Genomic DNA, 13725 nt, shown 5'->3' with positions numbered 1-13725 from the left:
GTCTGTTCCCTCTGAGTGGGATCCAGGGGTGGGGCGGGTGGAATCCGCAGGAGCTATGAGCAGTCAAACAGGCACCATCCCAGTAAGTTGGGAAGCCCCTCAGGGGCTGGGGCCGACTTTGTCACTTGGCTTGACTTGTTGATACCTTCACTGCCGCAGTCCGGCTGCAGCAAAATAACCAGGGAGGGTGGGGGGGTGACGAACAACTTGTGTACGTTGATACAGCAGGAATGGGAGCCGTTTATTGTAGGACAACAGAGGTTTTTATACATTCCACACAGCTTATCTTAATTAGCATAAACTAGATACAGCAGCCAACCAATCAGGAATCTCCACACTTAATGGCTCTCTGGCATTTTGCCAGGCGCCACCCAGACTTGTTTACAGACTCTAACACTTCACCCCCATTCTTTTCCTCCCCACTGACTGAAGCGGTTCCTAGAGGCTGTGTCAATCACCCATCAATTTTGCAACAGCTATCTGTAAAAAATGGGGGCTCTTTTTCAAAGCCGTATTTACCATTACTATAGGAAGTAAATGATAATGAGACAGTAATGTACCATAATCTATTACCGTTATTATGGCAAATAAATAATGTCTTAATATTATAAAATGTCTGGTCAGTGTCCACACTCCCCCTGTTACACTGGTCAGTGAGCTCCCTTCCTCCCCATTTTCCACTCTTCCTCCGTCCTCTCTGAGCCCCTTTGGTCCCCCTAACCCCTCAGCTTGCTCAAGTCAAGATGCACATGAAGCCGTGGGTTTCAAGGCTCTGAAGTCTTTTGAGTCTCCTTGAAGCTGAGGGTTTTCCCTGGGACCCCGTGGTCTGTAACGCTGGACCGTGAGCCACTGGGTTCTCTGGCGTGTTCTGCTGTCTGGTGCAGCCAGTGGTGTCCCGTGATGTCACGCATGCATCCCTGGTACCTCCAGGCAGCTGGCATGGGACTGAGCCTGGACAGAGTAGGTTGGCGGGCCTCAGTGGGGCCAGGCCGCCGGGGCTGTTGTGGCAACTGGTTTTTTGTGGGTGCACATTGGCCTTCTGTCTGTGCTGCTTCTTTGCTGCAGGGCACAGTTGAATCATCGTGACAGAAACTGCAAGGCCCACAGTTGGGTGGGGGCTCGGCCACACTCGGGGTGCTGGTCTCTGGTGCCATTGGTAGCCGTGGGTGATGTGCTGCCTGTGAACCGATTCAGTGGTGTTGGAGTGAATCATCACTCTGCCAGTGACCCCGGAGGCTGGGGCAGGAGGATCACAGGTTCAAGGCCAGCCTCAGCCACTTAGCAAGATTCTGTCTCAAAAGAAAGAATAAAAAAGGCTGGGAATGTAGCTGCAGTACTGTGGATTGAACCCAGCCAGGGCTTCTCACAATGGTGTTCACTGGAATATTCCCACCATGGAAATCAGACACTTTCCTGGCTTCCTTTTTTTTTTTTTGTTTTAAATCCACTGTTTTCACAAGTCCAGGTTCCCCAGGACAGATTTTGAAATTCTAGCAATTCTAAGATTATTCTAGGAAATTGCTGCTGTTTTGAACTGGCGGCTGTTCTGAGAACCGGGGTGAAGCAGTCTCTGTCTCATGGTACCCATCCATTTTCCACGCTCACAGGTGGCCGCGGAGACCAGAGCGGTCATTGGCTGGATGGAAAAGATCCCCTTCGTGCTGGGTGGCAACCTGCAGGGGGGCGAGCTGGTGGTGGCCTACCCCTACGACATGGTGCGCTCCACTTGGAAGACCCAGGAGCACACGCCCACGCCCGACGACCACGTGTTCCGCTGGCTGGCCTACTCCTACGCCTCCACCCACCGCCTCATGACGGACGCCAGGAGGAGGGTGTGCCACACAGAGGACTTCCAGAAGGAGGAGGGCACCGTCAACGGGGCTTCCTGGCACACCGTTGCCGGAAGTAAGTCTCATGGCCCTGGAGGCCACGCACTCACAGACAGCTGGCCCCACAGGAAGGCCACAGGCGACCCTCAGTGCCATTACTAATGATCGATGCATAGACCCTCCTTTACTCCCGCCTGGGTCTGGGAGGTGGTTACTCTCCTTTTATAGGTGAGATAACTGGGCCTTGGAGACTGGTGGGGGTCTGCCAAGCAAGAAAGGGGTAAATTGGGGTCTGCCTGCCCTTGCTCTTGGCCACTGAGCTATGCAGACGTTATAGGATCACAGATGGGCGAAAGTGGACTTGGTGGTGTTGGACCCCAAAGAAAGCCCCGTGAGGAAGCAGAGCCTGCTGGCCCAGAGCTGGGCTTTTACCCGGAGCTGTTCTGGTTTGGGGTTTGCTGTGCTGGAGCCCGTGAAGGGGATGTGCACTGATCTCATGCTCAGGTGTGAAGTGAGTGGGCTGCAGGTGTGTCCAGAGACCCCTGCATGGTAGAGACCATATCTGCTGTCCACTGCAGGCCAGCAGGCCTGGCCTCCAGACTCACCACTGCACGTGGTCACAGCAGCTGTGTGCAGAGTGGGAACCGTGAGGTGTTGTTCCTTCTAGAATCCAATAGGCCTGGCGATGCCTCCACCAGAAACCTCCACCTGGCTTCCTGACTCTGGCTGTTCTCATCCCCAGGCTCCTAATCCAAGAGGGATAAGGATGGCATATTCCCCGAGGTCCCCAGCGTTGGAGTGTAAGACCCCAGCATGATTCTTGTTGCTTATTTTCTTGATTTTGTGAAGGTTGGTTAATCCAATGATGGATTTGAATGACACTCTACATCAGAAAGACCTGGATTCAAATTCACCTCTATCACTGAGAGGCTGTGTGACCCTGAGCAAGTTAGTTTACCCCCCTGAACCCCCATATGTTTCCACTAGTAAAGTTGGCATGATGGTGGCCATGGTGGTGGTGGTGGTGATGTCTCCTGAGAGGTGTCTTGAGAAGGTGGAGGGGTGGGCTGCTCAATGTCTGCTTCTCAGAGACCCTCAGGGCAAGTTCCCATCCCTGCCCTTTCCTTCTTTCAGGGCAGACTCACTGTGAATCTCTTTTTTGATGATCTTCTTATTCTCTGTAGACTGTACCAATGAGCTTTCGTATGACTTGACTTTGCTTTAAATTTCGCCTTCACGTAATTTTCATGTATATTTCCACCCTTGGGAAAGACAAAAAGTAGAACTCTGTGTTCCCATGGCCATTTTAAAACCCAGAGAGCCTCCCTCCCCGACTCTTTCTCCATTAAACACCAAGTGGAGGTGTTCCCTCTTGTCTGCGCCATGATTTTTGCCTCATATGAAATGTTTAAGAGCTGCAAATCCCCGTCTATCAGGAAGAGTCCCTAGGGGCAAATCACACTTCACACGCTCAGTTTTAGCCCCAGGACCTACCTAGGGAAACCTTCAAGTGCAGCGGTTCAGGGGCTGCTGTGATGAGGCGGGGTGTGGTCGCAGTGGGATTGGGGTTGGGTCACCGGCTGCGTCTCGCAGAGTCAGCTGTGCCTGACCCTTTCTTGCTTGGCAGACCCCTACCAGTCTCCAACGCTCAGTTATCTCACTTATAAAAGGAGAGCAACCACCCCCCCACACACACACCCAGGCGGGAGTAAAGGAGGGTCTATGCAGCGATCAGGGGTGCGTTTTTCTCTCTCAATTATATTTCCCATGATTCCAGGGACCTGGTGGCGGAGCCCTTGCTGGCTCGGGCCTTTTTAATTGTCCTCCCTCGAAAAGGGCGACAGTCTGCAGGTGTGTCCTTTGGAGGTTAATGAAATGTGATTTCTCACTCTCACTTTTGGTCCAGTTCTTCCTGGTTAATGGGGGAGGGACAGCTGAGAGCCAGGCTCAGTCAACTTCACAAAGCCACCGTGGGCACGGTGCGCATCGAGCACCACGGAGACAGACGTCGGGTTCCCTGTCCTAGGCCTCTGGTCCTGTGCCTTGTCCTCCAAGGAGGCAGGTGCACAGAGCTCTGAGGAGTGTGTGGCCCTGTGTCCCCCATGAAGCTGGTCTAGTCCGAAAACACCAGGGGATGTCCCCTGCACGGCCAGGACCGGAGGCCTGACAAGCACTGCCCAGTGCCGCAGCACCTCGTCCCCTGTGCTCGGGTGGAGGAAGCTGGCTGTGGGAGCCGTCCTCGCGGGGCCTGGCCCTGGGTGGCGTCAGCAGCAAAGCCGGCCTGGCCCGAGCTTCCCCCAGTTCTGCTTTCTCATCCTGCCGCTCAGGCTTCCCGACCTTTAGAGACATTTGCAAAAGGTCTCCTTATCACCTCATCAGTACCGCAAGGCCCGAGAGGGTGGCCACAGACACTCTGTGTGCCATGAGATGTCCAGCCCCCGGTGGAGAGCCGTGCTAACCCAAGTGGACACTGCCCCAGCCCCGAGGCCCTCTGCAGGACTTGCCTGAGTGACTTGACTGGGCACGGGGCCAGCTTTCTGCAGCCAGGCCAGGCCCTGGCGGAGGACTCACATTCCCTGACACAGCCACGCCGTCCACCGCTCCTGTCCTTCCTTCTGTTATCACAATGAGTGACCAAAGCCCATTGCTGCTGGCTTCTGAGTGATTGGAACCCAGAATCTGGTAGAGAGTGGCTTTTGCACAAATATTAGGTGAGGCGGTGGCTTCACCGGTGGCCCCCCTACTTGGGAATGTCACCTTATTGAGACCACGGTCTTTGAAGCTGATTACACTAAAGGCCTCAAGATGCAGTCATCCTGGGTCACCCAGGTGGGCTCTAAAACCCTGAGAAGTGTCCTTGTAAGGGACAGAGGAGACCATGTAGAGACAGGGCAGAGAGAGGGGAACACCTGGGCCACGAAGAGCAGAGAGGCAGGAAGGGACCCCCCAGAGGCTTTGGGGGAGGGCAGGCACCTTGATCTCACACGTCCAGCCTCTAGAACCACAGGGAGTGAGCTCCAGTCCGTTTTAAGCCAGACGCGGCCCTTAGCAGCTGCAGGCTGGGAACCTTGCACAGAGCCTGTCTGCCTGCCCGGGCGGCCGCTGGCACCCTGCTTAGTCGTGCTTGGCCATGTTGGATGTGGGGGTTGTCTGCTTGGGGCTCTCGAGGTGGGCATGATTGCCCCGCAGTCCACAAGAAGGTGACTCGTGGTCTGGAGATGAGAGCAAGGGCTGTCACCAGGCAGACCCGGGCCCACAGTCGAGATCTGATTCTGATCATTCGGGGTCTCAATTTTCTTATGTGTAAAAATGTGCCCTCTGCGTACCTCTGGTGCTTGGGTGGGGGGATACAGTGACTCCTCCAGGGGATGCAGGGGACCTAGGACAGGCCCTGGATGACAGAAGGCACTCAGTAAAACATGGCATGGAATTACGCCAATTTTATGGCTCAGAGTAGGAAATGGGCTGAAGCTGGGGTCCGTGTGGCTGTGGAGACAGATTTAATTCAACACTTAAAAGCCCCACCGTGTTAATGACTGATAGTGGGTTAAACCGCCTTAATAAAATAAATACATAAAAGCACCTACTCCCGCCCTTCCTCTGTCAGTGACGCCTGGGGCAGTGTCCTCCCCTGGCCCTTCCCCCACTCCCTGCCCACTCTCTCCAGACCTCACTTCTGCGGTCCTGCAGGTGCTGGTCAGTGGTAGGTGCTCGATGCGTGTGGGTTTAGTGACGTCCTCCGAGTGCTCGGGAACACCCCTGCTGGCTCCCCTGCCACCAGGAGCATAGTTCAGTGAGAATGTCCCTTGTCTTGGCAGGTCTGAACGACTTCAGTTACCTGCACACGAACTGCTTCGAGCTGTCCATCTACGTGGGCTGCGATAAGTACCCGCACGAGAGCCAGCTGCCCGAGGAGTGGGAGAACAACCGGGAATCGCTGATTGTGTTCCTGGAGCAGGTATGGCGGGGCGCGCGGCTGGGGTGGGGCAGCCGAGGAAGGGGCTGTCCTGTGGCTGAGGGCGTGGGCTGAGTTAGTGCTCCAGGCCCGGCCGTCACCGTGGCCAGCCACAGTGCTGCCTGGATCCTTGGCCTGTCTGCACTTGGCCAGAGCCCCAGTGAGATGCGGGGGAAATGCTCCCGACCAGTGGGGCTCCTCCACACGCTGGTGGCACAGCCAGTGCAGGGCTCTCGGGCGCTGTGTGGGGAGTGGGTGACATTGTCTGAGCAGGTGTGCCCGCAGCCCATGTCTGAGTTTGCTTTCACCAGGAGAAAATACCACTGACTGGTGGCTCCAGTGGCAGTCCTGGAGCTGGAAGCCCAAGAGCAAGGTCAGCGGGTGGTTTCCTCTGATGCTGCTCTCTGTGGCCTGCAGATGGCGGCCCTCTTGCTGCCTCAGGAGGTCACTCCTCTGATCATGCACATCTGTGCGTGTCCAGATCACCAGTCCTGCTGGATTAGGGCCCATGGCTTCATTTGACAGCCTCAGTCGGAGGCATTAAGCTTCACATGATAAACATTGGGGGATCCAGTGCAGCCCATGAAACCCCCAGGCCTTCAGAGTCACCGTTGCAGGGTGTGGCATGAGATGACTGAAGCACTTTTACCAGGGTCCTGCAGCCAACTGATGAGGCCCTGAGTCTTCACTGGACCCCTGGAACACCTTCCCTGCCGCGTGTTCTCAAGACACACCCACGATGGAGCATTAATGAGTCAGCCAGGTCTAACGCTAAAGCTAGCTGCATCATAAAGAGGCCCAGACTTCCTGGAGATCAGGAGCAGACTTCCTGGAGATCAGGAGGATATGCACAGTGAGCCCAGGACTCCGCCAGCATACCAATTAGATTCTGCTTAACCCCTGCTGGAGGAAGAACAGTCCTGGGGCTGCACACAAGGTGCCCTCCTGTGGGTTATTGTGTATGAGTCAGAAGCTGCAGGCAGCCCGCCCGTGGCTTGGGTGCCAGCTTCCTGGTGCCTGTGGCTGCACCTCTGCACCTGGAACTGACCTCTCAGTCTGCCCCACAAGGGTCCCAGGAGCTTCAGCACAGCCCCAGTGAGCTTCCCTGGCATGAAAGATGCAAGCCAGTCTGCTCTCTTGAGAAGCCATGAAAACATGTCTGTCCGACCCGGGAATTTGTGAGGGATGGCGCCTTCCCCTTTGCATTCGAGACTTGACTGCAGCAACTTGTCATTCTGAAGCAATGATCTGACTTAGCCAAAGAGCCTCCCGTGGATACGAAGCCCAGGCCCAGTTGTATGCATAAAGAATGTCTTTGGAGATGAGGGCATGTCACCTTGGATCACCACGTCATCCTACGCCGGGGGCTCGAGGCAGGAGGTTCAGAGTTGACATGTCTCCTGATACAGCTGATGAGCAGAAGGTGCCCAGGCACAGCGGGCCTTTCTAGAAAGGCCTCAGTTCTTTTCTTTCCTCTCTGACTCTTCAGTCATTAAGTCCATAGAGCCCAGGGAAATCCAAATAAATGTGCCTTTATCAACATTAAGTTTTAATTTTGGGTGGGTGTATTTTTATGAACTCTTGGATCCTGATGTTTTTTAAGTCTGTGGAATATTTTAATTTTAAAGGGAAACTTTCTGGTGCATGGACCCCTAAATGGAATTCAGGAAAATGCACTGGGTCCGTGCAGAGCCAGGGTCCTTGGGCTGGCCTGGTGCGGGGAGCGTGCTTGCTTGGCAGGGACGGGGCTGGCTGGAGTTTGGGCCACTTCCTTGTGCTGAGTGTGCAGAGCTCACTGTGTCTCCCCATGTCCCGAGCAGGTTCATCGCGGCATCAAAGGCCTGGTGAGAGATTTGCATGGAAAGGGGATTCCAAATGCCATCATCTCCGTAGAAGGCGTTAACCATGACGTCCGAACAGGTAACGGAGAATGTCTATAAACTGTCTCTCCATAAGAAATACCTGTGTTCTTGAGGTGCTTTACTTCTGTTCCAATCATGACCCGAGTGCCAGAAACTCCTTGCTCAGAGCTAAAGTAGAGTCTCCTCCTTTCACTTTCCCGAGTGACCCAGGGGAGCCAGGTTTTCAGCCTGTGCTTCTGGCTTCCTGGGATGGGCTTGGAGCAGCCCTTTGGCTCCTGGCTGCAGTGGAAGTTTCTGAGAGGTGGAGGAAGCAGCAGCTCCTTCTCCCCTGGGTCATTGCCTATGCAGCAGCTTGGCATCCAGGTCAGCAGGATGAGCCCTGACCGGTAGGGCAGGCAGGCACCCCTAAAGGGAGACGCTGTAGACTTGGGTGTTCCTGCTCACGGAGGACCTGGTGGGGCTGGGGTGGAGCCATCAGAAAGGACGCATCCAGGGAGCAGCTGGGGAGGGGCAAGAACCTGGCCTTGACTGCAGATCAGAGAGGATGCAGTTTTTCTGTTGAACCACGGAAATGACCAAACGTGCTTTAGGAAGACTCCAGTCCCGGATGTAAAGCAGAGGATCACAATGAGCCCACATGCTGTTTTGGCATCTCCTGCCTGCCACCCTCCATAGCTTTGCATGGATTGAAGAAGTGCAGCAGGGAGACCCAGCTCCCATCCGCTGAAGGACAAAGGGGCTGGGCTGTTAACTCTTGAGGGACCACACATTGACCTCCATTTGAGTGGAGTGTGGAGAATTCAGAATCTTGGATACTCTAAGGGCTAGAAGATGATATCTAAAAGGCAGTGCTGAAATCTTGTGCAAACTCTTTTGCAATACCCAGTCTTACAAAGTTGGTGTCCAGTTCCTAAAATACCAAAGAAAACTCACACCTTTTTCTTTTTTCTTTTTTTGATTCTTGGGATTGAACCCGTCTGGCAGGGGTGCTTAACCACGAGCCATATCCCCCGTCCTTTTTATTTTTTATTTTGAGACAGGGTCCTGCTAAGTTACCTAGGGCTTCGCTAAGTTGCTGAGGCTGGCTTTGAAACTTGCCATCCTCCTGCCTCAGCCTCTTGAGCCACTGGGATTACAGGTATGTGCCGCTGCTCCCGGCTAACCTCACACTTTCAAATGCATTCATGGCGTGACCACACAGCCTCAGGAGAGCAAAGGACTGACTCTCCCCAAGTCCCCCGGGTCACTCAGCTGCAGCAGGGGCATGATGCTGTCTCCTGTGACCTGTTCCCCCTCCCTGAGAACATCCGCACATGTTCTTTCTCTTCTTTTCTTGTGTTAGCCCTGTGAGGGAGACAGCCCGTTCTTTCCCCTATTCAGGTGACAAGCAGAAGCTCCAAGAGGCTGGTTGGCCCCATGGAGTTTCCAGAGATGAGCTGGTTTGCATCCTTACTCCAGGTTGGGCTGGAGGGTCGCCTGTAGGTGTTCTGTAGTATCCACTCGGGGACGCTGCAGTGGAAAGAAGGTGCTCCCACTGTCAGGGTTTCAAGCCCTCCGGTCCCAGCACTGTCATCGCCTGGGAGACCTCAGTTTAAAACTGAAGATGCCAAGTCCCAGGAATCCCCAGTCCCTGGCAAACAGGGGTGACCGCTCCTTCCACCTGGCTACTCGCAGTTCCTTTGGACTGAGCCCATGTCAGGGTTGTCACTGTAGCTCCTCCTTCTGCCTGGACCCCTAGGGAGTCCTTGGCTCCCCCCTCAGCCCTGCCCAGGCTGCTCAGACGTCACCACTCAAGGCAGCCAGTGTGACCACCGACCTAACACTATGCACCAGCCTGCCCGCCTTGACGGTCCCTCTTAGCACCCAGCTTTGTCCAGGGAACGTCTGTCATCTCCCATACGATCCAGCCGTCGTCCAGTACTTACTGTGCTTATCATGGCTTCTGCCCCACCCCCACACAAGGGTGAATCCCTGGCTATTGCTGGGCACGCTGTCTGGCCACCGTGAGTAGCCAGTGCTCAGTAAGTGAATATTCCCTGAATGAATGAACGCTCGGTGGGCGGACCTCACGCATTTCCAGGGTTGCCCAGCGAGCGAAGCTGGGAGGGAGCCCAGGTCTGAGGCTCCACAGCCAGAGCCCCTTCCTGGAACCCAGGGGGCTGTCCTCGCTGCTCACAGCTGTCGTCGGACCCTGCCCTCCAGCTGTGGTCCATTCAACTGCGAAAAGACACAGACCCTGGGACATAGGAGGAGGACAGGCGGGGTCCACCCTGGCCCTTGGGTTCAGTGCCACTGATTTAGATGGATGAATTATGTCTGAAATGATATCATTCATTGGGCCGTAAATTGCGTTCTTCCCATTTAGTTCCGACCTATTCACTCTGTATTTTCGGAACCTTTTTACCATTTACCATCCCGGATCCGATAGCGGCTGACCCCGAGGCTTCACGCCTCATTGTGTGACTTTACACATGGCAGCCCCTCAGAGGCTCTGCCTTCAGTTGTTCATCTGTTAATTCAACAAATGTGAACTGAGGACAGTAAGGTGCTAGAGACAGGTCGCTGGCGGTCACTATGAATGAGGGAGGCCATTGGGTCTGGGCCAGCATAGGATTGGTATCTTAAATATCCCTTAAGCGATCCTTTAAAACAGCGATTCATAAAGGCATCTGGATCATTCCTTGGACTATTTAGTGCCTGGGAGGCAATGTGAGAAGACCAGGTTTTCAACTGAGTGGGAGGGAGGGAAGCCCTGGGCTGCAGAAGCCTGGCTGAGCTCTGCATTTGAAGCCCCTGTATTCAGGGAGGCAGTTTGGATGAGCTGACGGGACGTGCTCTTATTCCCCCGTAAGCGATTTCCCAGTGTGTTCTCCTGACAGGCGTGTTCCATACTTTACACGTGGCTGTTTATTTTATTGGTCTCAGTGTCTTTGGGAGCTCAACAAAAGCTCGGAATTTGCCTTGATTCAGAGACTTGTTCGACCAGTTTTATTGACAAGTTTTGTTTCAGGAGGATTTTGCATAAAATAAACAGACAATTCCACAGGGAGCCAAGCGCTCAAGGATGCTTTGGAGATGCGCATGGACGCATTGCTAAACACCTGACTTGGAATTCCATTGTGGACTGTTCTTGTTTGGTTGATACCAACCTGAACTGTTAGTGGATGGACCTTCATGGGCCTGGGCTGCCCCTGCTGTCCACAAATGCCCAGTGGTGCCATTCCTTATCCCCTCTCCTGTGTGGCTGCTTGGGGTGTTCACCCCTGACCCAGCGGTTCGCTCAGCGGGACAGGAACCCGCCGCTGTGCCCTACGTTTCATCCAGTATATGTTCATTTCTGGTTGTCGGGTGGGGGGGGGAGCAGAGATAACAGAGCCTTGGGGATAAGGTGGGGAACCCCTTGACCAGGAGCTCCTAGGGATAGTGCACCTGCCCGGCCCAGGTGAGAATCAAGCAGGTCAGGTTTCAGAAGTGGACACTGTCAGAGTACAGAGCCACACTTCCTGTTCACATCTTCCTGATAATCCCGTTCATTCTTCCAACATGTCTTACTGAGCACCTACTAGGTGCCAGACTGGAAATGCTGCAAGAGAAAAGAAGGGGACTCCTCTCCCCAGCAATGTGCCCTCTCATGGAGGCCTGCAAGTGAGGATAAGGGAAAGACTTCAAGTTCAGTGCAGACCATAATCAGGGCCAGGAAAGAGGGGAATGTGAAGAGCCGGGAACAGCACTGCAGCTGGAGGGAAGGGTAGCTACTGAGTCAAGAGTCCAGGAACAAAGAGAAGTTGTGTAGCTGGAGTGGCCACTGTGGGCAGTGGCCGGCGATGAGGTGGGCAGGGCCACAGACCTGAGTGGCGTTTTGCTGAGTGCTTAGCTCTTACGTGAGTAGGGACTCCTCAGCTGACAGGGCCACTGTCTCCTAGTCCCTGGCCACTTGTGTGATCTCCCTGTTGCACAGACATAGCTTCGGCCTGAAGTCATCAGGCCTCCAGCCTGGCAGGAACACAGGCCCTGGCACCTCAGAGGCTGTGAGACAGAAGAGGAGACACTGGAGAACGTGGCATGTGGAAGGACAGGGCTTGCTCTGACTCCTCGGACCCTCCAGGCCACTCGCGATGGAGGCTGCCGGGTTATTCCCTTTCCCACCCGTGCCATGTGATGCCCTGAGAGTTGAGCACCATTGTGTGAGGCCACACAGCTAGTAACTAGCAGGTCTGTCCTGGGACACCCAGAGCTCTGAGAGCGAAGGCTGGATTTGACCGAGCCCTAAGCTGACGAGTCCCTTGTACACTTACAACACTCGCAGCCTCAGGTTTGAATTCACATTATGGTCTCAGTCATCAGGACACTGCGTGTCATGCAGTGAGCTCTCCGGAGCACAAGTTGTTATGAAAAGGGAATTTCAGGGGTGTTTGTTTGCCACAGGTGCACGTGGTCTGCTACATGGGGACTCCATGAGAGAGGCCAGGTGCCCCCTACACACACACACGGAGGGAGGTGGCTCCCTGTTTTTCCCTGTTCTTCCTTTTGTGAAAGTGCAGGGTTTTCTACAACACAAAGTGCCTTCCTGGCTTTTCAGCAGATGAGAGATTCCTGGGGCTCTCCTGGCGCTGAGCTCAGACAGGTCCCCTTCGAGACGCCTCTGGCTCCCACTGCTCCCTGGGCTGACTGAGCGAGCCCCTCCTTCACGGGACCTCCACCCTCCTCTCCTTCACCAGCGCTGTCCTTGAGAGTGATGATGGCCTCCTGCTCCTGTCTTGGCCCATGGCTAGGCTGGAAAGTCCTTCCAAGTGTGTGTCCAGCACTCTGCCAAGTGGTCCTCATTGAATGGGATGGAGAGACATGAGGGAACAGGGGCCAGACGCCATCTTAGCACAGCGGGTGGATATGGGGAGTCTGCAGTACAGCGGGTGCTCACAGGGATCAGTCAAGGCCTGAGCTGGCCCCTGCCAAAGGCTGTCCTGAGGCACAGGGAGCCAGGGATGGACCCTGGTCAATGAGTACCTGCTGGGTGAGTGGCCTAACTGGGGTCAGGGTTCCACCTTGGGTCCAGCCACAGCTTGTGAGCTCAGGGCATCTCTGCCTCATGGCAGCTGTGTGTGAGGGCCCTGTCTCCCTCAGCCCCAGCCATGAACGGTGACTGTGGAGTGGCCGCAGGTAGCAGGCCCTCCGAGGTAGTCTATTCCTCTTTTCAGAAGTGAAGAACCCCAGCCCTTTCAGAAATTGTTTTCCTGTATTTGTAGCCATGCCAAGGGCATCAGGAGGCCTGATGGCGTTTTGTGGTGAGGGCACACTGTGAGTTCAAATTCATAATGAATGGCTTGTACTGCCACAGAGAGAGGAGTGGTCACGATCATTAGGGGTATCTTGCATCCCAAGCCCCTTCCCATTATGGCAGCTTCCAGTAGAGGGAGAGATCTTGGCCTCCGGAAGGCACTAGGGCTTGCTCTGCAGGCTGGGTTCCGGCAGGGCTCAGAGGCTCTCCGCAGGGGGCAGTCTTGGCACAGGCCACTGGTATTTGTGTTAGAAAAGAACTGCTCTGAGCCTCCGCCCTGGTTTCTCTTCACAGCCAGCGATGGGGATTACTGGCGCCTCCTGAACCCTGGCGAATACGTGGTCACGGCCAAGGCCGAGGGCTTCACCACCTCCACCAAGAACTGTATGGTCGGCTACGACATGGGGGCCACGCGGTGCGACTTCACGCTCAGCAAGACCAACCTGGCCAGGATCAGGGAGATCATGGAGAAGTTTGGGAAGCAGCCTGTCAGCCTGCCTGCCCGGCGGCCAAGGCTGAGGGGCAGAAAGAGACGGCAGCACGGGTGACCCTCCTGGACGGCTGAGACTCGTCCCAGACTCTTGCAAAGGAAACCCACCCTAGTAGTAGCTTGTAGAGGACTCGCTCAAGCTGTTTTCTCTGTAATTCAAGAAGCGTCTGGGGGGCGGGGGTGTGCATTGGAGGTTGATCTGATGCTGGAGGCTTAGGATATTTTCTTTCCTTTGTTCCCATTTTTCCAAATACCTTGGACAGAGCAGCAAAGAAGGGCTGGAGGGGGCAGAATTCGCCAAGTGAACCCCGGGA

General features: G+C 54.9%; 1 protein-coding gene across 1 annotated transcript in view; it reads left to right on the top strand.

The window, feature by feature from the left end:
• Cpxm2 (carboxypeptidase X, M14 family member 2) overlaps window positions 1-13504 on the top strand; it is a 91263-nt gene extending 77759 nt beyond the window's left edge. Inside the window, exons 11-14 of the mRNA XM_077105403.1 lie at window positions 1608-1905; window positions 5648-5787; window positions 7605-7704; window positions 13216-13504. Coding sequence (XP_076961518.1) covers window positions 1608-1905; window positions 5648-5787; window positions 7605-7704; window positions 13216-13469 — 792 coding nt within the window. The 3' untranslated portion in view covers window positions 13470-13504. The remainder of the gene's footprint in view (window positions 1-1607; window positions 1906-5647; window positions 5788-7604; window positions 7705-13215) is intronic.
• Window positions 13505-13725: the final 221 nt, after the last annotated feature.

Source organism: Callospermophilus lateralis, chromosome 15 (genome assembly GCF_048772815.1).
Source record: "Callospermophilus lateralis isolate mCalLat2 chromosome 15, mCalLat2.hap1, whole genome shotgun sequence".
Lineage (NCBI taxonomy): Eukaryota > Metazoa > Chordata > Mammalia > Rodentia > Sciuridae > Callospermophilus > Callospermophilus lateralis.
Note: the sequence above shows the minus strand (reverse complement) of the source record. Positions and strands in the feature narration are given on the sequence as shown.